General features: G+C 44.6%; 3 protein-coding genes across 6 annotated transcripts; 2 read left to right on the top strand and 1 right to left on the bottom strand.

The window, feature by feature from the left end:
• The first annotated feature begins 5065 nt into the window (after window positions 1-5065).
• On the top strand, window positions 5066-9979 carry LOC133911466 (DUF21 domain-containing protein At2g14520-like). 3 transcript variants are annotated; one of them, XM_062353712.1, is made up of 13 exons: window positions 5079-5545; window positions 5665-5741; window positions 5845-5928; window positions 6058-6171; window positions 6901-6987; window positions 7389-7528; window positions 7610-7697; window positions 7857-7930; window positions 8143-8294; window positions 8523-8728; window positions 9022-9068; window positions 9196-9448; window positions 9594-9979. In XM_062353712.1, exons 1-13 carry the CDS (start codon window positions 5368-5370, stop codon window positions 9639-9641), a joined length of 1548 nt encoding a protein of 515 aa, XP_062209696.1. In that variant the 5' UTR covers window positions 5079-5367; the 3' UTR covers window positions 9642-9979. The 3 variants fall into 3 exon arrangements, 1 of the variants encoding a protein (XP_062209696.1); XR_009908654.1 differs by lacking the exons at window positions 9022-9068; window positions 9196-9448; window positions 9594-9979 and having other exon boundaries at window positions 5066-5545; window positions 8120-8294; window positions 8523-8568; XR_009908655.1 differs by lacking the exons at window positions 9022-9068; window positions 9196-9448; window positions 9594-9979 and having other exon boundaries at window positions 5068-5545; window positions 8189-8294; window positions 8523-8729.
• Window positions 9980-13240: 3261 nt separating this feature from the next.
• Window positions 13241-15349, top strand: LOC133911472 (uncharacterized). The gene is made up of 2 exons (XM_062353720.1): window positions 13241-14068; window positions 15004-15349. Exons 1-2 carry the CDS (start codon window positions 13599-13601, stop codon window positions 15176-15178), a joined length of 645 nt encoding a protein of 214 aa, XP_062209704.1. The 5' UTR covers window positions 13241-13598; the 3' UTR covers window positions 15179-15349.
• Window positions 15350-15708: 359 nt separating this feature from the next.
• On the bottom strand, window positions 15709-20048 carry LOC133911467 (anthranilate phosphoribosyltransferase, chloroplastic-like). 2 transcript variants are annotated; one of them, XM_062353714.1, is made up of 10 exons: window positions 19800-20048; window positions 19546-19689; window positions 19297-19458; window positions 19136-19219; window positions 17627-17815; window positions 17140-17230; window positions 16954-17013; window positions 16579-16697; window positions 16094-16228; window positions 15709-15995 (listed from the first exon to the last, which is right to left on the bottom strand). In XM_062353714.1, exons 1-10 carry the CDS (start codon window positions 19971-19973, stop codon window positions 15975-15977), a joined length of 1179 nt encoding a protein of 392 aa, XP_062209698.1. In that variant the 5' UTR covers window positions 19974-20048; the 3' UTR covers window positions 15709-15974. The 2 variants fall into 2 exon arrangements, with proteins under 2 accessions (XP_062209698.1, XP_062209699.1); XM_062353715.1 differs by having other exon boundaries at window positions 15709-16003; window positions 19800-20044.
• Window positions 20049-22938: the final 2890 nt, after the last annotated feature.

Here is a 22938-nt window from a genome sequence, read left to right on the forward strand (position 1 = left end):
AATATGATCAAGGAGATAGGACATTTCTTCTCTAGAGTTTTCTTCAAATTCTTGGTTGTAGTTAGGATTCTCCTCGCTCCTGACGCTTCCCGCGCAAAACTCGTAGAAATCGTGTGCTTCTGCAATTACAGCTACGATCAACAACTGGTTATACTAGAGAAGAATCAAATAACACCAAATGGAAAGCCAATTGGGTCCTAATAGATATCATAATGCGATAGATGATTAGATCTTGATTTTAGATGAATTTCGGCAAAAGAATCATCGAAATTGGAGCCAGAACGGAGAAGTTATGGCTCCTGAAAGATTTAATCTAGAATTAAATTAGGAAATTAGGAAATGATACTATTCATAGGTGGGACCCGATGAACAGTAGCCTGGGCCCACATGAACTGTGATTTGGTGGGAGCCACATGAACAGTCTGGATTGGGCTGATTGGGCTTAGATGGGCCGGGTCTGGGCCTGGATGGGTCAGGACAAGCTTTGGACTGAATAGATCGTTGGCTACAGAGCTGGGCTGGCCCACTAGGGTGAGGCTTGTGGCGGTTGGGCCGGTCCACATGCACACGTAGGAGCGCGAGCGAAGAAGAGAGGCGATGGGGGAAACCATGCCGGCGACTAGGGATTCAGCGGAGCCGCACTGGCGAACTCGCTCACGCCAGAGTTCCATGATGGGAATCTAACGCTGAGCATCTATGCGCGATGGGGAACTCGGCTAGGGGCACATCGATGGCGGCCCAGGACCGGAGCGATACCAGATGGCAGCCGGAGTGGACAACGGTGGCACGAGAAAATTGGGCAGCACCTCCCCTAGTGTACGCGTGTTCTTCCTGCAATACAAGGAACCGAGGGCTCCCTAACTACTCGGCACGATGGCCGGATCACATATTGAAGCACAAGCATGGCGGCGATGATGAACAACACGGTGGCGGAGCTAAACAGCACGGGTGCACGCGACTACGCGCGAGAAGAAAACACAGGGACAACGATACGCTACCTAGGAGGGTTCGTGAGGGGACGGGATGCTCACCGAGCTCAAGGCCGACGAGAAGCTGGCTGGCGGCCGGCGATGCAACGGAGCGGTGGTGGCGGAGCGGCCCGGCTTCCGATGTTGGTGGGTTCCCATCGGGCTCCTGGTGGATGGGCGGTGATACTCCTAGTGCTCCTCGACAACATGTGGGTGGGGGGGGGGGGCAGGTCGGCTACGCGAAGAGGAATGGAGCGGCGGTGGTGAAATGGGGAAAAAGTGGAAGGAGAAGGAGCCGAGTGCGCTATTTATAGACGGGATAGGGGAGAGAGGTGAGTAGAGTGGCGATGAGCGCGCTGGCATCACGCGGTCATCAGTGGTGAGGTGGTGCGGAAGTTGCGCGACTTGTAGAGGTATGGGTGGCGTGGCATGGGCAGCGAGAGAAGGGAGAGAGCAGGAGAGGCGGAGGCTAGTTAGGGATATTTTCCCCGCAGGAGGCGGCTATTGCGGTGGCGAGCAGCGTGGAATCACGCTGGAGGAGGAAGGAGAGGCGTGGGCGGGCAATGGTTGGATGGCCAACACGTGTACGGTGCAGCAGGCGCGTGGGCGCGCGAGCGGGTGGGCAGGCCGGCACGTGGGTGAGCTGGGCCGGTAGCACACGTGAGTGGGCTGAGCGTGGAAGAAGGAGAGGGGGAAAGATGGGCGGGCTGGCTGGGCCACACGAGGGAGAAGGAGAGGGGGGAATCTAGCCCGGGGAGAAATGAAAGAAAAAAGGAAAAGAAAAGGAAAAAATGATGAGGAAGTTTGAAATAAATTCAAATACAATATTTGAATTTAGTTTTGACCTTGGATTAGGGTCAACTCATTTGAATATATTTGAACTATGATTTGAACTTGGATCTTGAGGTTCTGAAGATGATTTGAATTCGAATTGGATTTGAGCTGAATAGAATCTAAGAGTAGATTTGAAATTAAGAGACATTCAATTTCAAATATCCACACAAAGAACCATAAAGATCCCAAACCAATGCATACGGACCAATTTAATGCAGGAATTATTTTGAAATTGATTCTAGTGCATTTTGGAACACTTATTTAATTCAATTCACTTAATATATATATATATATATATATATATATATATATAAATGTATACATACTGGTATATATACACTCATATACATACACATACTTACTTGACTTTAGTTAGCTTAATTAATCATAAAAAGTTTCAATTATGAGTGAAATTTACAATTAATTAACATATTTTAAAACTTAGGATGTTACAGGAACGAATGAGGAAGCTTTTTTTATTGGCCATTTAGTAAGATAACTAGCGGGATGGCCCGCATAATTGCATGGCTAGTTTTATCGTAAATTTGTGTTTTACTTTACCATCACTCTTCATTTTTGCCACTACTATACTTTCTCCTTCGTAGGCATAATTTGAACATGGGCCTACCATAATAATGTTTTCATCTGTACATACATTATTGTCGTTTCTTTGCTGTATTTTATGTAGATTCTGCTCCGTAGGAGATTATTCTCGGTTTTTCTTTGCTATTCCAATAAAAAAAAATTGTCTAGGTTGAAAGATAACGCTCTATCATCCACACGGTTTGCAGATTGCGTCTTTCCTTATCGCTATCCTGACGTTACATTTTTAATGTCAGCAAATGCTGGTTTTTCCACGATCTAAATAGATCGGCCATCCTCTTGTATCGAGCTAAATAGATCATTCTTCCTCTTGTATCTGGTCATACCTCCTTATTTTTACTCCTCTCATATCAAGTTATGTTTCTATTCTTTTATTTTCGCCATTACACTTTACATCAAAATATCATTTAAATTATAACTTTGATCTCTTAAATGCATACGGGTGCAACGTACTTATTCATTAATAAAATTATGTTATCGTTTTTACCGTTAGCTATCTTTATTTTTTTTAATAATATCATAGGTGGGTAATAGAGAAATAAATATAGGGGTATTTTGGATTAATTTTTTCATAATGATAGTGTAGGTAATTTATAAACAGGTATATGAGCATTTTGCTTTTCTTTCCTCTGATTAATATAGTAACTTTTAGATCCTGAGAGCGAAAGAGGAGACTTATTTTGTTGGCTAATTAGTAAGATAATGATAGATAGATACGTAACAGACACCACAGCAAAAATGTTGCATATACAATGGACCGTGATCGATGCTCCACTACAACGTGTGTGCGATAACCTAGGCGATGGATCGATGTTCCTTTACGTTCTTGTTTTGACGTGAAGTTGCGCGTGCACGTTGCTTTCTTGGCCTAATCTTTCCTCTTATGTCAATCGGCTTTACACTCGATCGATGAGCTGCATATTGTTGTGATACTGACCAATTTAGGTAAAGCTAGCAAGCGTATAAAATGCTAAACAAGTAGACCAGCTAGCCATTTCTCTTCTTTTATTCAGTCAGTCGTCAGTGGTTGAATTCTTCGTCATGTTAACTATTAATCGTCATCAGCAATAATGTCATCAGCATTGCCCCTTCTGAAGACATAACGCACAAGCAGACAGTCCTTTCCTGCAGTGCAAATGACAAAGATATATACATCTCTGAACAAGACATTATACTATCTATCAGAGGCCAGATGAGTCCTATAAAAACCAACACTTGTGGAATGTATGAGATGAGGAAAAGGGGCGTCTTTTTCCTGACGTGGGGCGCAGCATCTACCGGTCAATATTCCAAGTTTCCACACCATGTATGCATCATCTTCGTGCAATGTGCATCTCCAACCACCGGATGCTCCGTCCCCGGATCCATGCACCCGGCAGAATATGCCGCCTCCGGTTGCATCGTCCTGAACCCATTTTCAAAGGCAAATGCCACGAACGCCGAGAAGAACTAGAGAATCATTGAGATCGGCAGGGTAGTATTCTGTGCTCCTTGTTAATAAGGCCAGGGCTGGTGATCGTAGCCGATCTACTTGCTCAATCACGCATGCTATCAGTAATTAAGATGTGCTACTCTCTCTCTCTCTCTCTCTCTCGGAGTGAATCGTCAGAGTTACTCAAATAGTCAAATAAGAGCACGGACGCATGGTTGGTTTGTCATCGATCCTTGAAAACTGTCTCGGCAATTTCTTCCGATGTTTTCGTTTCATCCGATTTGGGACTAGCTGGACTGATATGTACAGCAACAGTTCGACTTGACGAGTCGAACGAAGTAATGTGCAATGATAGGGCAGTCGGTTTGAAAAAAGAAATGTGCTTTGTTAGTACTGCATCAGTACATCTCGTTGATCCAGGAGCCGTCAAAGAGGAATAATCTTAATAGAGTCATTTTCCAGGCGGCGTTTGGTTTGCTGACCTTACTGGACTAAGACTAATAACCTGGTCGTACTTCGTGAAAACGAGGACTGCCAATTTGTTTCATACAAACAAAATGTCAAGTTTGCAGTCTCCTTAATTATGACGGAAATCTCTAAGCTCTAAAGTGATTGACACACGCATCAGATCGAGGACTCCATCTCTAATCAAGTTACTGAATGTGTAGAGATCATCAGGGACGCTAACAATGACGAGCTGTGAGCAGTATCTTGGGGGTTGACAGGTATATGATGAGATCATCAGGGCAGGCGAACGTGAACTGAACGCCGTGAGCAGATGTCCCCATAGCCTTAACAGAGCTCGTAGCTCCTCTTTATTCAACCGGATTCTTCACCGATGGATTCCAATTCCATGACGACGTGCAAGTTTCATCCCCCAGCAGCAGCATCTGAAGATTCATAGGCCTGATGGTTGATGCTGCTCCATCACGAGACCAAAGTGTTACAGTTAGTATGAGAGCACTGTAACGTCTCGGGGACCAAATGGTCTCTGAGGTGTTACGGTTACTCCAGAATTGTGATGATTCCGGGGTGTTACAGCAACGCACCAAGGCACCAACCGGTCCGAGCCACCAGACCACCACCGTCCAGTTCGCAGCCCCCGCATCGACGGCCCACCCCTGCGCGTGCGCGGCGCGACCGCTGCGGCGTCCGAGCTAGACTAGTTGCCGCTGCTGACCGGTGCGGTCGAGGCAAGAGCCGCGAGTAAAAAGGGCCGGCCGGGAGAGGAGAAGAGCAGCACTCGCAGCAGCGCGCAACGGAAACGGAAAGCGATAACCAACCAAACCGGCCACCATAAAGGAAGGAGAGCCCGAGACGACGGGCGCAACCGCGCACTCGTTCGCAGCCGAGCGCCCGAGCAAGCAAACCACGCAGCTGCGAGCGACAGTTCCATACGACGCCGCGTGGGCGCGCGGCACCACTTCCGCACCCAGCTCGGCACAGCTCCCAGCAGAGTGAACACCCCGCCGAAATCAAACACTCGCCGGCTGGGGCCGATCGATTTCGAGTGGGATCGACGATTCACCGATGCCCAGCCATGAGGCGTGCTGCGGCACCATGTTCTGGGTGTACCTCATGTCCTGCGTCGGGCTCGTCATGTTCGCCGGCCTCATGTCGGGCCTCACCCTCGGCCTCATGTCGCTCAGCCTCGTCGACCTCGAGGTCCTCGCCAAGGCCGGCACGCCCAAGGACAAGCGCAACGCCGGTAGCTAGCCTTAACCTCCTCCTCCTCTTCGTCTCGCTCGCTCACCCGTGGCGCCGGAGCAGTGATTGCTTGATTGCTCCGTTTCTAATCTGAGTGTGTGTTGGGCCCCGCGCGCGCAGCAAGGATCCTGCCGGTCGTGAGGAACCAGCACCTGCTGCTCTGCACGCTCCTCATCGGCAACTCGCTCGCCATGGAGGTGCGCGTCTTCTGCGTCGTGAAAGCCTAGCTTACTTTACTCGCTGATTCTCCACTGATTAGTTAGCCCAGCCTAATGGACTGATGTTGTGTGCTCTGTGCAGGCGCTGCCGATATTCCTGAACACGCTCGTGCCGCCCTACATCGCCATCCTCATCTCCGTCACGCTCATCCTTGCGTTTGGCGAGGTCCATACTTGATTCAATGACCACTTCCGTGCTGAATTTTCTCTTATGTTTTTTTTTTCCTTTTTTGGTTCATGAGCTGAGCATCTGAGCTAGCTGATTCGGTTGGTCCTTCCTCTGCTGTTCACGCAGATCATGCCGCAAGCCATCTGCACGCGCTACGGGCTCAGCGTGGGGGCCAAGGCGGCGCCCGCGGTCCGGATACTGCTCATCGTCTTCTTCCCCGTCGCCTACCCGATCAGTAAGGTACCCGCACCGGTGGCTGATTTGTTGCTCCTGTTTGCAAGAATTGGAGAGGAATTGGAGCTTTGTGGTTGGTGGATGTCTTACTGAAATTGGGGTGGGACATCACAGGTGGTCGGCCGCAAGTAGGATACAGATCGATTATTTAATTTGCCCCAAAAAAAGGGGCTTATCGTCCCATGCTCGTCTAGTCATCCAATTTACAGGAGGGTCAACATAGGCTCTAATTATAAATTGCAGTTGCGGACGATGACTAATTCAGCACTTATTTAACATAATGCCTGCCCAATGATCCAAGAAGAAGTAATTGAAACCGCGAAGCAAGAACCTAAATTAATGGAGGTGTCCACGTATGCGTAGGTCCAATTGTGGAATGTGGCTGACTCATTTACCGAGTACTTTAGTCATTTTCGGGTTAAAGTTGCTGTTATCAATTGGCACTTTTACAAAAGTGTAAAAATGTCAAAGCCATATTTTGACAAAAGAAAAAAAAGACACTTCTGTTGAAAGACATCAAATTGCTTACTGTGGTATGCTGTATACGTATGTTTAGGACTATGGACACGACGCGATTTGTGCACTAATCATGTACTGTGATCTTTATAGCACATAGTGGAATGGTTTCTCCTTGTTTCTGTTAGAAATGTAGGCACGTCGGGGATGCATCAATGTAACCTCTTTTTTTAACTATTGCAGTGTCTTATTTGATTCATGTATTTTTTTTTCTTTCAGTTGTTGGACTGGCTACTGGGAAAGGGCCATTTTGCACTAATGAGGAGAGCTGAGCTAAAGACGTTAGTTGATATGCACGGCAACGAGGTTGGTATACACTTCTCTTAAATAGACTTGATATTCAGTTTAACCATTTTCAGATGTAGTTATTAAAATTCTTGCATTCATGGTGCATTTATTTCTTTGCCCATATTACTCGTGCATGTAGAAATTTTATCTGAAAAATTCATGTTTTCATCCATTATATCCTAGATAATTTTTACATCATGTTACAGCATGTAATGTGAGTGAATGTGAGTGAACATGGACCAGTGACCAAATGATTGACTGTGCATTCCTATGCCCTCAGTCTTCTCTTTGTGACTATGTTTAGTTTTATCATTTTCAACTGCTCACGCCTTCAATAACTATTTCTACGTTCCTGATTTGAGCTTAAACAAAGATAAGGGCTACCATTGAACTTCTGTTTTTTCTCACTTCGTTGTCAGGCTGGAAAAGGTGGAGAGCTAACTCATGATGAAACTACCATCATTACAGGAGCTTTGGAGCTGACTCAAAAGATTGCAAAAGATGCCATGACTCCTATATCTGAAACATTCTCACTTGACATAAATGCTAAGTTGGACCTGTATGAATCTTTCAACTTGCTGTACTTTTGTTTTTCAAATGATGCATGCTATTGATACTAGTACTATTTTCCTCTCGGTAGGCATACGATGGGTATGATAATGACTAGAGGGCACAGTCGTGTACCTATTTACTCCGGGAGTCCGAAAAACATTATTGGCCTTATATTGGTGAGTGAGCTAATTTGTTGCACATTATAATAACATGAATAGTTTCCCTTCTCCTTTCATTGTCTTTTTTCATGGGCATCCTGAGTATCAATAAAATGGACATTTTTGCAAAGTTGCAATTTATTCTTTGAGCAATAGTAAAAAAACTTATCATTTCAGGTCAAAAACTTGATTACTTGCCGAACTGAGGATGAAGTGCCCATTCGAAATGTTACCATCAGAAAAATTCCAAGGTATCATCTTCACCAGCCTGCAGGTGTAACCATAAGTTCTGAATTGTACCTTCTTATCTTGAGAAGCATACAAGTACTCCTTTGGTTGAATTTGTTCTTCATACAATTTCTTTTGGGAAAAATTGGTGCATATCTTTCTCCCTAGTAACCTACATTGATTGTCTTCTAATGTCCATATAATGTTGTCAGTTTGTCACTGTTATGTATACCAGGGTGGCTGATGATCTTCCTCTCTATGACATCCTAAATGAGTTCCAGAAAGGTCACAGCCATATGGCTGTGGTAGTTAAACGCACAAAGGAATCAGAAACATCCACTGAAAAGCAAAAGAGTGCTACACACCTCAAAGATGCTCATGCTGATGGTACATGTCTTTTTGGTTCTTTTCCCCCTAGTAATGAGCACACGTCTTTCCGGGAAATGGCTCTTACTTATCTTTGGCTAATGACCAAACGATTAAGCTTCACTCATAAATTGTGTTTTTAACTTTTAATGTGTATGTACTAGAATTCCATTAGCCTTTGGTGATCACACGTCTTTCCGGGAAATGGCGCTTACTTGTCTTTGGCTGACCAGTTGAATATACTTTCAGGTTCATCCCCCTCGCATGTTGGCACAGCCGGAGGTCGTAGAAATAACATTGAAAAATACGGAGATGGGCGCTCATATAATAAGAAATCAGAAAGGAAGCGTGGAAATATTCTTGATTTTAACACCGATCCACTTCCAAGCTATTCAATGGATGAGGAAGCAGTGGGAATAATCACGATGGAAGATGTCATGGAAGAACTGCTACAGGTTGGACATATTTATAATTGATACCTCCTTAGTTCGCAACAAGTATTTCACATCATAATATCTTTTAAAACTCTATGGTTTCCAGAACTGTGGTCCTCGATAATCGATTAAATGATGCAATGGGTATTCTCCATACCCTATGGGAACAGCATATATATTTGCAACATTTTAGCCATCCAGTACTATTCAATTTGTAGAAAAACTAGATTACTTGAAAACATTCATAGTTGTACCTTGGTAATTTGTTTGGCTTCTCATAGATTTATTATACTGACATGACTATCTTTCCGCAGGAAGAAATATTCGATGAAACAGATGAGTACGTCGATGTACATAATAAGTAAGTAGTTTCAATGTAACCGCTTGCTGTCTTGAACAACTGCTTTAAATCGATGCCACCGCACTAGTTCTTTGTTTCTTCGTTTTTATGCCACCATACCAGGACTCATGGTTTCTTTGTTTTACAGGATCAGAATAAACATGTTACCTCATGGCAAATCATTGTCACCTGTTATATCTCCTGTTGGAGGACCCCTATCTCAGGGACTTCGGAAAACCCCTACGGCATCTCCACTGTCACCATACCACCATACTAGTTCTGTCTTACGTTCCCCTGTTTCCAACCACGCTCAGTTACCTGGGACTTTACCTACAATAGTTTCTCCTGGAGGATCACCTGTTTCACAAACACCCGTGCACATTTCACCAAGTTCAAATCAGGTGAGTGCTAACCCTTTTCCTTGACTGTTTCATGCAATCTAGTTGCGAATTTACACGTTTGGACATTTTTTAAGTAAGGATCCTGAAGGTGATTGTTTCACCACCTCTTATGTGTCATGTTCATTATCCTGCTCCTTCCTTTTAGGTTTCAAGAAATTTTGACGAAAAACATGAAAAGGACAGCGAGAGCTAAGAGTTTAGAGGCCATTTATTCCCTATTAAGGCCTCATCTCAAGATGGCGTAATCGGATTATGGCGTTGCTAGTTTAGGATTAAGCTGTGAAGATAATAGCGCAGCTCTCTTGTATGATTATTGGTCATTATTTATTGATTAGTTGCTTGTACATATATGCTTTAGAATGTGATCCTCAGCATGGCCCAACTGTCACTATCTATTGTAGCATATGTAGGTGTCTTTTTAAGGACTTTTTTGTCAACTTGTATCTACCATTGCCGAAGAAAGGCTGAAGAGAAAAAGCAAAGCATCGCACTGCATATATTTAAGCAACAACCAGCTGATTTGATTCCTTTTTTTTATCCCTGGCCCCATTATTCAAGAATTGTACAAGCCCATTGTGTTCTGGTGTGAGAATGGCCAGTTGGTGATGAGTGTAGATACAATGTTACGTTTCGGAGCTGGCTTTACAATGTTTCCATGGGCAAATGTAACAAATAAACCAGATGTTATAATGCAGAACACATCAAAGTGTTGATCTCCAATAACACTACGTTGTGGGCGGAAAGTCATATGGTTTGTGTAACGTATCAAGTTTAGTCAATGGTTGGTGTGTCAGCACCAACAGAGTGATCAAAATATTCCAGCCATCTCTCCTGGTCTTCTGCTAACATGTCTGCCATTTGTGTCCAGGAAATGAGCAATGTAATCTCAGCAGGCAAGGCAGGTATGATCCTTTGACAGGCTCTGACAATTGTTGGTTGCGTGATATTGAGCACGACGTTGAGACTAAGCACAGAAAAAGTTGCACATAATGAGTCACCACTGTTAGGCAGTGCGATAAACAACTGCCAGTCTGCCACTAGATGATGCAATGAGGAGTTCTCCAAAATGTAACTCGATTGGACCGTGAGTACGACTATTAGTGCGGCAACCTTTCAAAGAGAAAGGACATGCCGTTGAAAAATTTAACCACCACCACAGAGTTTGAGTTTTTTTTAAGCAGCCGTGAGGCTCAGGATGATGTCCCAAACAAACAGAAGCCTGACCTGAGATCCTTTTTTTTAGACAAGAAAACACTCGGCTTTTATTGAAAGTCAATATAGAGTTGCACAGGAAAAGAGCGGAAAGCAAAACAAAATCTAGCTAGAACAACCAGCATAGCAAAACAACAGTTCGCAAAACAAACCCACTGCTAACCTACAGCTCGCCCTTGAGCAAGTAGCACCAGACAACAAATGGTAAACGCAGAGACAACCATATCAGGAGCTATACTTCCACCACATCAGACATCAACATCTGATTCCTTTTGAAGGACGAAGCCCACTGTATAATGAAAGACATGGCAGCATCCACCTTTTTCCTGTCATCCAAACTGAGAAGAATCTTCCAACTCTGCAAATATGAAATCCCAGAAAAGATGACATCAATTGGAAGCGTAGAAAATTTCTTTTCTATAGCCATCTTATTTCAAACTCTCCAGACCGCCCAAGCAAATCCTGCAAAAAGGAAAACAGCCAGAGTTTTTGGACCCTTAAAATGCAAGTCAAGCCAATTGGAGAGAAAATCACCCATAGAAACCGCCTGAAAATGCCACCCAAAGCATTCTTTGAAACCACACCAGGCAAAAAAGGCTATAGGGCAATTAAAAAGGATATGGTCAGTTGTTTCGAAAAGACCACAAAGAGAACAGTTGGCATTCCCTTTCCATCCTCTGTTCTTCAGGGCAGCTGCAGACTGCAATTTATTATGATAAACCTGCCATAAGAAAATCTTGATTTTCAAAGGAAGATTAGTACCCCAAATCAGATCAGCCCCCTTGCTGAAAGCCCCATCAAAGGTGGAGAATTGTATAAGGATCTGGTTGTGAAATTTTTGGTTCTATCTAAGGCCCAAAAAACTTCATCATCACCCTCGTTCAGATGAACCTCTTGGAGTTTCTCATATAATTTCTGTAAGTTCACTTGTTCACTAGGGTTAAGGTTCCTTCAAAACAAGATATCCCAGTGATTCTCTCCACCACAGTCCTCCACCAACACCTCAGGATCAACACATAACCTATATAGATCAGGAAACTGAGTATGGAGAGGAGTCTCTCCCAACCATATATCTTTTCAAAAGGCAACCTTGTCTCCTTTATTAACCCTGTAAAAAGCCCCCCATTTGAAAAGGTGTTTCACTTTATGTAACATTTGCCGGAATTGAGAAGACCCTCTTCTCTTTGAAGTGAAGAAGGAACCATCAAGTATATATTTGGCTTTGAGAAGCTGACACCAAATCTCATTACTGCCCTTAACAATCTTCCAAATCCATTTAACAAGCAAAAAGTTATTCAAGATCATGGTATTTGCAATACCCAGTCCACCATACTCCTTAGGCCTACACACTGCTTCTCATTTCATCATATGAGATTTAAACTTTTCATCAGCACCCTACCAGAAAAAGTTGGCTCTAATAGAGTCCATTTTCCTATGCACCCCTGCAGGCAGAAGATTGAAACCCATGTTATATGTAGGGATAGTACTTAGGCATGAATTAGTTAGAACTAATCTCCCCCCAGAAGACATATATATTCCTTTCCAGGGGGCAAGCTTATTATACAGCTTCATATTTATATGGTCAAAAGCCTTAACTCCCAAAAGATGATCAGAAATTGGAACACCTAAATAGCTGAAAGGAAACACACCCAGTTTGCAATTTAGCATATTAGCAATCCTTTCTTTACCCTGCTGATCAAACCCAAAAACAAAAGCATCACTTTTTATGGTAGTTGATCTTCAGACCTAACATCCACTCAAAACAGTACAGTATGATCTTCAGATTCAGAATAGACTAATCACACCCATCAACCATTATCATAGTGTCATCAGCATATTGAATGTGCGATACACCTTTTGGAAAAAGGTGGTTAACCACCCCAAAGATCAGACCTTTATCCACAGCCTTCTCAATCATTTCCCCAAGGATGTCTGCTACCAAATTAAACAGTAATGGTGACAAAGGATCTCCTTGCCTTAGCCCTTGATAGGTCTTGAAATAGGAACTTCTTTGCCCATTCACATTTATACAAACCTGCCCCCTTGAACAGATTGCATAACCCACTTAATCCACAAGGGAGGGTTTCCTCTCCAGCACCTGATGCAAAAAGTTTCATCTAACTTTATCATAGACCTTCTCAAAATCAATTTTTATGATGACACCCTATCTCTTCCCATGCTTGAGTTCATGCACCACTTCATGTAAAATCACTATTCCCTCTAAGATGTTCCTTCTCTTTATGGAAGTTGTTTACTGCTGTTTAATAAGACTGTGCGTGACCTGAGATCTTGAACAATATGAGATGTTTATAATTAGTTTTTTTTAAAAAGATGTTTAAATATGTTTAACTATCTTGTCAGTACTGATATAAGCAACGGTACTTAAATAAGCATATTATCCTCCGTTTAAACACGTGTGATACTGCATTTGAGAAATTTTATTTATTTATTTCTATAAACATCTTCTCTGAACACACGTACATACACGCTCTAAGCATATTGGGCCCACCATACTTCTTACCCCCTTTGGCGTCTGGATTCGTGGGATGCAGTTCTGCAACTGCGGCGGGCGGATCCGCGTTGCAACTGTCCAGACCAGACGGAATACTTGACTTGTTTCCTTCCATGCTTGCAACGGAGGGCATGCACCGATGCTCGCACACAAACTTCAGCGCCGCTTCGAGATCCCAGCGAATCGCACAAGCACTTCCGTCAAATCGGGGACGGTTGCCGCGCGCGGTGTATTTCGCGCGTCGTCTCCCTCGCCTCCCGTCCAAGTCGCCGAGTCGTCGTCGTCGCGCTCGTCACCGCCACTTCTTATATCGGAGCGACAACTCCACCGCCCAAACACTGGTAGTCTACTGCACCATCCATCCATTCGCGATCCTTGGCCGCCGCGCGAGGCACGGGCGCCGGAAGTGTAGCTAGTCTATTCGCCATGCTCCAGGCCAGGTCGGAGCGGCCTGCGGCGAGCCTGTGGGTGCCGGGGATGAGCCCGGGGGCGATGGACGCGGGGTCGGCGAGGGCGCAGGAGATCGCGCGGAAGCGGGAGGAGCTGCTCGGGATGCTGCACGACCTCCCCGAGTCCGAGTACGAGCTCTCGCTCACCGACCTCGTCGAGGAGGCCGGGGGCGAGGCCGCCACCGCGCCCGCGCCGTCCGAGGGGAAGGAGCCGGGGCCGGCCGCGCGGTCGCTGTCCGGCAGGCAGGTTCAGCAGCAGCAGGCGGCGGCGGGGAGGCCGGAGCGGAGGCGGTCCGCGCGGCGGCGGGACAGCGGGAGCGCGAGCAGCTTCCGCAGCAGCAGCGACGGCGTCCTGCTCAACTTCTACATGCCGCGATCCCTCACCCGGAGCTTCACCGCGCCGCGCCCCGGCCGGACTCCCAGCGTCTCCTCCGAGTGCAGCAAGAGGTAATTAACCATCTCAAAACATTCCTCGGAACAAAAAATCATCTCTAAATACTCCATATTTCCTCTTGAAAAATTCGCAAGTTCGCATAGGACAGGATCGATCAGTTCGATTGCAAGTTCGCAGATCATGAAAGACAAACTCGCAAAAGAAGATTATTTCCTTCAATTTTATTTCCTCGTGTTTGTTCAATTCAATCATGGATATTACTAGCACTCATAGGGCCCATCAAATCCAAAGCCGGCACGACATTTCCAAGGTAGAAGCGAGGCATATGTGATGTCTAGTCTACATACAAATGGTCGTAGCCGAGTTGCTAGCTGCCAAGCTGCATGCTGATCCGATTGAATGCAAAATTTCCGGTTGCTCTTGCATACACATGGCTTATCAAGGTCATTCATCTATGTTGAGATTATGTTAGAGAGTTAGATGCAAAAATTATAGAATAAATAAGTGAAATTAACGGATGGTTGAATGTCATATGAGATAGATAAACAACTGAGATAAGCTATTCATTCATTCCCTGATTTTGTCTCAGCTGTGCTGTGCCATACACTTTAGTTTAGATGCTCTATGTCGATTTAGTTTAGGTGCTCTATGTCGATGATTCATTCCCTTCCAGCTGCTAGGTGCCGTGCGTGGCATGATCACATCTTCTCTAGACTCTACCCTCCAGCCACTGTAATCAGCTAGGGCACTGAAGGGTGACAGAAAAGCATATGAAAGTGACTACTTCTGCTGGCACAGATGTTTACCACGCAACCACACGTTGGAACACGTCTCTGTCTCACTGAACTGAACTAGTCCATATTGTCCTCCTGCTCCAGCTGCACTCTTGTTAGTCGTTCGTACATCTAAAGTGCGTGACCGTGACATGCTGACACGATCGATCTTCTTGTGGTTAATGAGTGCGCCGTGCGGTTGGTTGGTGGTGCAGGGAGAGGGACACGGACGCCGAGACCGTCAAGTGCTGGTCGCTGCTGTGGGATCGGCGGTGGTGCAAGTCCGGCCGCCGGGACCCGGGCGCGCCGCCCAACGAGTCCACCATCCGGGCCGCGTCGGCCGCGATCCTCAAAGCGGCGAAACACTCCGCTTCCCCGGCCAAAATCTGAGTGATGTCCCGTTGTCTGCTCGAAGTATTATGGATCGAAGTACACTTTTTTTTTGTGTGTACCTGTTGCATGTATTTTTTTCCTTTGTGAAAGTGTTGCCTGCATTGCAGGCTTACAGCTCTGTACACAGGCTTCGTATGTGATAGGTTACCATACAGATATTTTTGTTTACTTGCACTAGTATAGTACAGTAGTGTGTTCGCTTGGGTGTTTGTTCTTTTGAAGGATAGTAGTATTCACTTGGATTGGATCTTGCGAATTGATGGTGTACGTAGAATAAGCAATTCAGCCTTCCCCAGGCGCTGGATTAATACAAAGGAATGGAGAAACAGCTATACGGTTTCAGTTATTTATGCAATTCATAAAAACAAAATTTCGTATTTGAGTATTCTCGTAAAGCTTATCCATAACTTCCACTAGAGTTCAATTAATGAAACACCTCATCGACACGAATTATCAACTATATTCACTGAAACCACATTGAGTTGATCATATCACTGTGTAGCAAAGACTTCCGCAAAAAAATTCAGTTGCAAAAGTGAACAGACTGCAGAGCTGCGTTTCCTTTCAGATCATGCATAGCAACATTAATGTAACACCAAGAGATCTAATCCGGGCTCATCATCCTGATGGATTTTTCTCTACACTGCAATTCGCTGAATACAGAAAATAAACTGCAAGCCATCTGCCATTGCGACACAGTCCATGAACAAAAGGAAAAGAAAAACAAGGATGGACTAAACAAGTCCTTATTTGCCAGCATTCCCCATGTCTTATTGCAGAAATACGCCGTTGTCTAATCAACCTCGCTCAATCTCTGGAACTCTACATCAACAGGGTGTGGGAAATGTGTCATGTTCAATACTTAGCTGATCAAATATAAAAGTGCCGTTGAGATTCTAAAAAGGAACTTACATTCGAAATCTTTATCCAAGACTCAAGTGTATTGATGGCCTTTCCAGACCGCTGCGCCTCCTGTGCTAGTGCAACACCGTCATGCAAATTCTTGACTTTACCACTGACTAGAAGAGATGCTGCAGCATTCAGAACCTGTGAAGCAAAACAGAAATTGATCTTTAGGTCATGCACACCAGCAGAACTTTATGCATACAGTCCAATTCGATCGGTTTTTTTTAAAAAAAAAAATCAATGGGCACTTCATAAAGAGGTTTTACAGACGATATAATGCTCGTCATGAAACCAAATTTGTGTTGTCTAAGCTGCTTAACAAGATGATTGGCACAATCACCATTAAAAAGAGTTTCTAGAACATATTTATATCTGAAAGATAGGCCAGCTATGACAGAACTCTGTGAATCCATCGAAAGAGATGGAAGTCATTTCTTCAGGAAGTATACATGGTGCAAAGACCGAAACGAGAATGGTTACGACTGACTTACAAGAGCATCTGCAATTGATCCTCTTTGACCAGCAAGAACATCTTGGAGAACTTTTGCATTAAATGCTGGATCACCTCCTTTTAGATCTTCCAATGTGCAGCGAGGAATTCCAAAATCCACTGCATTGTAATATATAGAGAAGACATGAGGTCAAAGAAAGTTTCATTATTTCCCTCGATAGAAGAAAAAGAAAGTTTCATTGATTTGGTTGCCTCCTACTTCAGAAGTTAGAAAGTATAACATAGGAACCATAAGCACAAATTGTTGCAACTAAACTCAAATGAGTGAACGGCACACCGCATAAAAGTATGCCAATTGAACTCTCTGGTCTCTGCTTTTAGAAATTCTGAGAGAAAAGTAGGAAAAACCTCTTACATGGATCGAAGTGCATCTTTTCAATCTTTCCTGGAGTGACATCAAGGATATATCCAGGCCCTGCAGCAATTAAAAAAATCCACTAAATATAGAGCATACCAGCTAACTAAAATGATTCCAACGTAACTTGTAGAGTAGCCACAACAATTTTTAACACAATTGTGGCTGTAATGGAGTTGTGCATACCAAGCGGGCTTATTTCGTCCAAACCCTTTGAATGGACGACCAATGCTCTCTTCATTCCAAATTTCTGAGCTGCCTTAGCCATCTTGGTTACCTATCAACAAACATTGCAGTGCTTTAGGTCAATGAGCATTGCATGGAATAACAACAATCACATAGAGATTGTAACTGTATTATCTCTGTCCTTCCAAGAACAGCACTATTATATCTTGTATTCTAAGTTTTGTGTCGGTAATCTTTGCTAATAATGGAGTTCACTGAAAAAATGAAAAAAAAAACACAGCATTTATCGAAGGCAAACTTGGTTTAATTGATTGGCTATAGCTTCCAACTGCTTGTATTTGATTTTTGGTGTATCATGGGACGTGGAATTGCAGACATTAAGTCATCACTTTGAAAATGATACACTTACAAATATACTATGCTTGCTGGTCTGATTTGTATTGTAGTACTAGAAGAAAAGACCAGATGAATTTATACATATACTTACTATGTCCTCATGGTAAACACCGATAACAGCATGAGGCACCCTTGCTGGATTCAATAGAGGACCAAGGATATTGAAAACCGTCTTTATTTTCAGCTTCTTCCTCACGGGTTTGACAATTTTCATTGCTGGATGATAATTTGCAGACATCATGAATCCAACACCCACCTCATTGACACACCGTTTAATACCCTTGCAACAGGAAAGAGTAACAATATTAGCCCCACCTGGTGTCTCACATAGTAGTGGAATATAATGTATTAAGGTTGAAAAGTCAAAGGACAGCAAAGCTTTCCTCAAACAGAACAAAGATTAAATAATAAATTCATGCTTTCAAAAGTATCACAAGGTCGTGTGGTTGACTATGCAACTATATAATGCACGAAGCAACTACATCGGGGATGTGAACATAACCAGTTTAAACAAACTATTCCTCAATTAGAGAAGTGACACGGACACGGGTGTCGGAATCCGACTCGGATTCGGGTGTTTGATTTGGCAAAGAAAATTTGGACACACGAAACACAACTCGGAATCCGACACAGGTGTCGGAATCCGACTCGGATTTGGAGTGTCCAATTCGGCAAAAAAAAAAAGGACATGAGTGTCCAGGTAACACTGGTCATGGTAGGTATAGTCCTGTATGGTGTAGCTGACACTCAAGAATGATTTAAACTAGTGTAGTTGAAAAGTTCGGAAAGCAGAAGTGTTATTTGAGGTGAAGGGAGAACCTTACTTTTAATGCACGGTAACTTTATTTTGGAAACAATTCATAATAGACATGAGCTTATAAATGAGGTGCATGAACTACACATGAGCCTAACTAGAAGAGCATGTTGTCAAACTGGACGCAGCTGGTTGAAAAACTAAAACATCAAGAAAGTTGTGCTGACTATTGCAGGCATTTGAATCACAGAGCAAGAAACATCTCTGATATAAACATTGTCGCAAATCTAACAAAAAAAACATTCGAACCTAAGAATGGGTGAAAAGAAATCCACAAATGCTGATACATGTGCAAAGAATCAAAATAGTCTAGCACATTTCCCCCTCGATCAGTTTGTGACTAGATGAATCACCCATGCTGCCAGTACAAAATATAGTTGGTTTGACTAATAATTTTGCATGGTAATCTTCATAAATCAATTAGTGGAAACTAACATTTCAAGTGTTGCCCCTTTTAATAGATAAGTATAGCGAAGTAGAAATAAAATCTGAAGGCCCCAATCTACAGATCTATCTTGTAAACGTTACACAGCGTATTCTTTAGAGAAAGGGGCAACTCGCAACTCCTGGGTGCCTTCTTTTGATTAGTTAGATCTGTCTTTTCATTTTTCCAATTTCACTTTTGAAATTGTAAGAGGTCTATACCACCTTGCATCCTCGCACTAGGAGGCTCATAAATAGATAGTCAAATAGCAGAATAAAACCCTGCAATTACACATCCCATTTTTGGGCGCACGAGCTACCCTCGTGGTACTAGCTAGGAGTTGGTGAAGAATATGGCGATACCTCGGGTCCCAGCTCGATGTTGACCCCCAGCGCCTCCAGCACATCGGCGCTGCCGCACGCTGACGAGCTCGCCCTGCTCCCTTGCTGCAAACGTGCAAACAACACATCAGCACTACCGCCTAACCCAAATTCGAAAACCCGAAAGCGCGGAGACGCGATACCTTGGCGACCTTGGCACCGGCCGCGGCGGCGAGGATGGTGGCGCCGGTAGAGATGTTGACGGTGTCTGAGCCGTCGCCACCGGTGCCTACAATGTCGACGGCGTCGTCCAGCCCATCAACCCGGACGCAGCAGCTCAGCATCGCCTTCGCCAACCCCACAATCTACACAACTCGATTCCAAAATCAGTTGGTTTCGACAGAAATTTCACTCCGTTTTTGTAAATCATTCACACAGAAATGCGCGCGCACCTCTTCGTAGGTCTCGCCCTTGGCTCTGAGGAGGACGAGGAAGGCAGCGATGCACGCCTCGTTCTCCTCCTCCAGCAGCAGCCGCAGCGTCGCCTCCGCATCCTCCTCCGAGAAGTCGGTCCCGCCGATCAGCGCCTCCAGCACCTGGCGTCACCATCACCACCACAGCAAACGAAACTATCACCAAACGAAACAGAGCCAAACGAAACAGAGCGAGAGAGGGTGGAGACGGGAGGGATCGCGCGCAGGCGCACCTTGTCGAAGGAGCCGATGCGCGAGGAGGCGGGGGGCCGCACGGCGACACGGACGGGTTGCGGTAGGCGGCGCGCGGGGAGGGGCCGCGCTTGGGCGCGGCGCCCGCGGAGGAGCGGGGACGGGGTGGAGGCGAGGGGTTTGGGGGAGGCGAGCTTGAGCGACGCGGCCGCCATTGCTGCGCGCGCGCAATGGGATTCTGGATTTACGAGTGGGTCAACGAGGAAGAGGGGGCAGCGGTGCGAGGAATTTTATATGCGGAGGTGGTGTGGGCAGGCCGCAGGCTGCTGCAACTTTGGATCACACGGACGAGGCTCACGTGCTTTTCCTGCTGCATTTGCCTTCCTCGCCACCTACCCTCCTCTTTTTCTTTTTCAACTATTCTCTTTATTTAGTTTATCTTGATGCATACTTAAGATTGATATCACTCTTCATTTCTCCTGTGGCGACGTTTTCGAATTATCTGTCTCCAAAGAATTTCTGTGCTCGACGTAAACAACACAAATCTATCTTGCTCATCTCTTTAAGACTCCTACATAAAATTTTAGTTAGTTGGTTATACAAATCAGTTTGCAGTTTGTGTAACCGATACACAATAAAATTTCTCCTCTTTGTGAGGACAACGAGTTCTTCCTCGCGTCTCACGTGGTTTCAAAACTAGATATCTCGTTTTAGACTGGACATGTTCGGTTGCACATCATCTTCAACCTCCCATCAACTAAAATAATCAACACGCTCTTCAGAGGTTACAAGTGTGGTCCAGTGTGCATCTAACAGGTCAGTCAGATAGGGCAATAAATTTACAATGCAAGTTTCTTAGCACAACCTGCGCTAAAAGTGAACCGGCTCTCGGATTAAACAAGCTATGAATCCTGTAAAAGCTTCTCTCTTGCGACAAGGACATGAGGAGCGACCCATGGACTTTGTTCACAAAAAGATATGCATTTTGACACATACCGAAGGCGAAAGAGACACCTCGGTTCTGGACAAGTGAGGTTGGTGGGTTGTGGGATTATCCTGCAGTCTATGTAGATCCATCGCTGCAGAAAATTCGTAGGATTGGTGGAGAATTATAGGTTGCCGGGAACTGCCCGGCGTCTGGCGACCTGCGTAGCATCTGCCTATCAGCGAGATCATTAGTCGCCTAACAAGATTTCCTCGTCAGAAAAGGCAGCACCAGCTGTCTTCTGTAGTTTACCTGTATGCCTAAGTTACATCAACCAAGATTTGTGCATGTCGATTCTTGACATGGACAAAAAAAAATATGGAAGTCACGTAGAGAACTACCTCATTATTACACGTTCCTACAAGTATTCCCCAAAATCGGCGGTACCAGAACTAGAGAATGCCCATGTCACACCCGGTTTAAAAGGAGACAAACAGATGTATTCCACATGTATGCCAGGATCAAGTTTTACATACATGCAGCGACGTCATTAGTGATAACATAAACTGTGTCTCAAATAACGTAAACAATCCTTACAAAAGGACCCGAAGGTCTGAAAGAAAAAAACTAATAAATCTTCAATTGGCAGCGGAACACCTATCCATCCACAGGCGTTGTCCGGGGGAAACACCAGCCTAGGACATGGTCTTCAATCGACGCCATCTTCCTTCTAGAAATCAGCGTCCTCGCCCGGGACTTCCTCGAAGACTTCACCTTCTGAGCAGCATCCGAGGGTAGGGAAAAGGCAAGCGTGAGTACATAAAGTACTCAGCAAGTGGAGGAAAAATATGACATGCAGGCTATTGACAAGGAAAAGTCAACTCGGGGATTACTGCGACTATGCTCAATTAAACCAGACTCAAACAACCTAGCAATCCTATTTACTAGATTTTTATTCCAACAATTTAAGAACATAACTCATCGGATTCCATCCGACTACCAGACTCACCAGATATCCCATATCCGGCTACCGACTCATCGGGGAGTACCACCACCCGACTACCCAAAACCAACCCTTAAAGTTCCCATCTAATCCTGAAGAAGTCCAAGCCGCTCTTGACCGTGAGCACGGCTGATCGATCAGTTATTTACTCTGCAGAGTTTGCACACTTTACCCACGAGTCGTGATTCCCTTTTTGCCTTACACTTCCGGGGTGTATGGCCGGGGTCTCACTACAAGGCTGTTACAAAGTATCTCCACATCTATAAGCACCCACTGAGGTTTCACCGCTAACAGGGATCCCATCCACTGCAGAGGCCCCCTCTTGTGCCACCGAACCAACCATTGGTGTGTACAGAATGCGAAGAACACTAATTACTTAGCCAGGCCGTACCCATATAGGCCTCATGATTGTGCTGTTTTGCCAGGTTGCAGGCTCCAAGAACCGGTCCTTAGGATCCCACACAGGAACATACACAAACCCTGCTGTGTAGCTCCACCACAAACCAGCCATTCCGTTGGGATCCCTAAATTCAAGTTACTACAAGATTATCAATTTTCCCAATACTTGTTCCATAGTTATTAATCAAAGTTCAAAATGATTCTAATCCATGACTGCACTAGCATGACTACCCTTTTACAGGACCCAACAACCCCAAAAAGGCTACAAGGAATGGCCATACAAATTCTAGTAAACCCTATTCATGGGATTCAAAATTAGACAAGCATGCAACTAAGGAAAAGTAAACTATAATGATCTATGGTTAAATTAAGGTGATCAAGGACACTTGCCTTCGTAAGTTGGCTGCTCAGAATCTTCGAAAACTTGGTCTTGAATGCTGGCACTCTGCTCTCCTCCTAAGCCGAAGCACACACCGGAAAGAAATAACAAAATAGCTAAATACAACACACTAAACAGGAGAAACTAACTCTAAAAAGGCTAAGAACGGAAAGTACACGCTGCTATGATCTCGGGAGCGCGAAAATCACCTAAATCGGAGGTCGTATGGAAAAGTTACACTAATTCTACTCTACAGGGGCTTTTCTGAAAGTTTGCAGGGACTAAATTGTAAAACAGATAGTTCTAGGGGCTTAAGTGCAAAGTTCAGGGACCTAAACATAATTACCTAAAATCCAGGGGCCTCATTGCAATTATCCTATAGTCCAGGGGCCAAATTGCAATTATCCAGAACTATCTAAGGGCCTATATGCAAAAATAGTGAAGCCTAGGGGTTTCCTTGCAAATCTCCCTATT

Source organism: Phragmites australis, chromosome 3, assembly GCF_958298935.1.
Source record: "Phragmites australis chromosome 3, lpPhrAust1.1, whole genome shotgun sequence".
Taxonomy (NCBI): Eukaryota; Viridiplantae; Streptophyta; class Magnoliopsida; order Poales; family Poaceae; genus Phragmites; species Phragmites australis.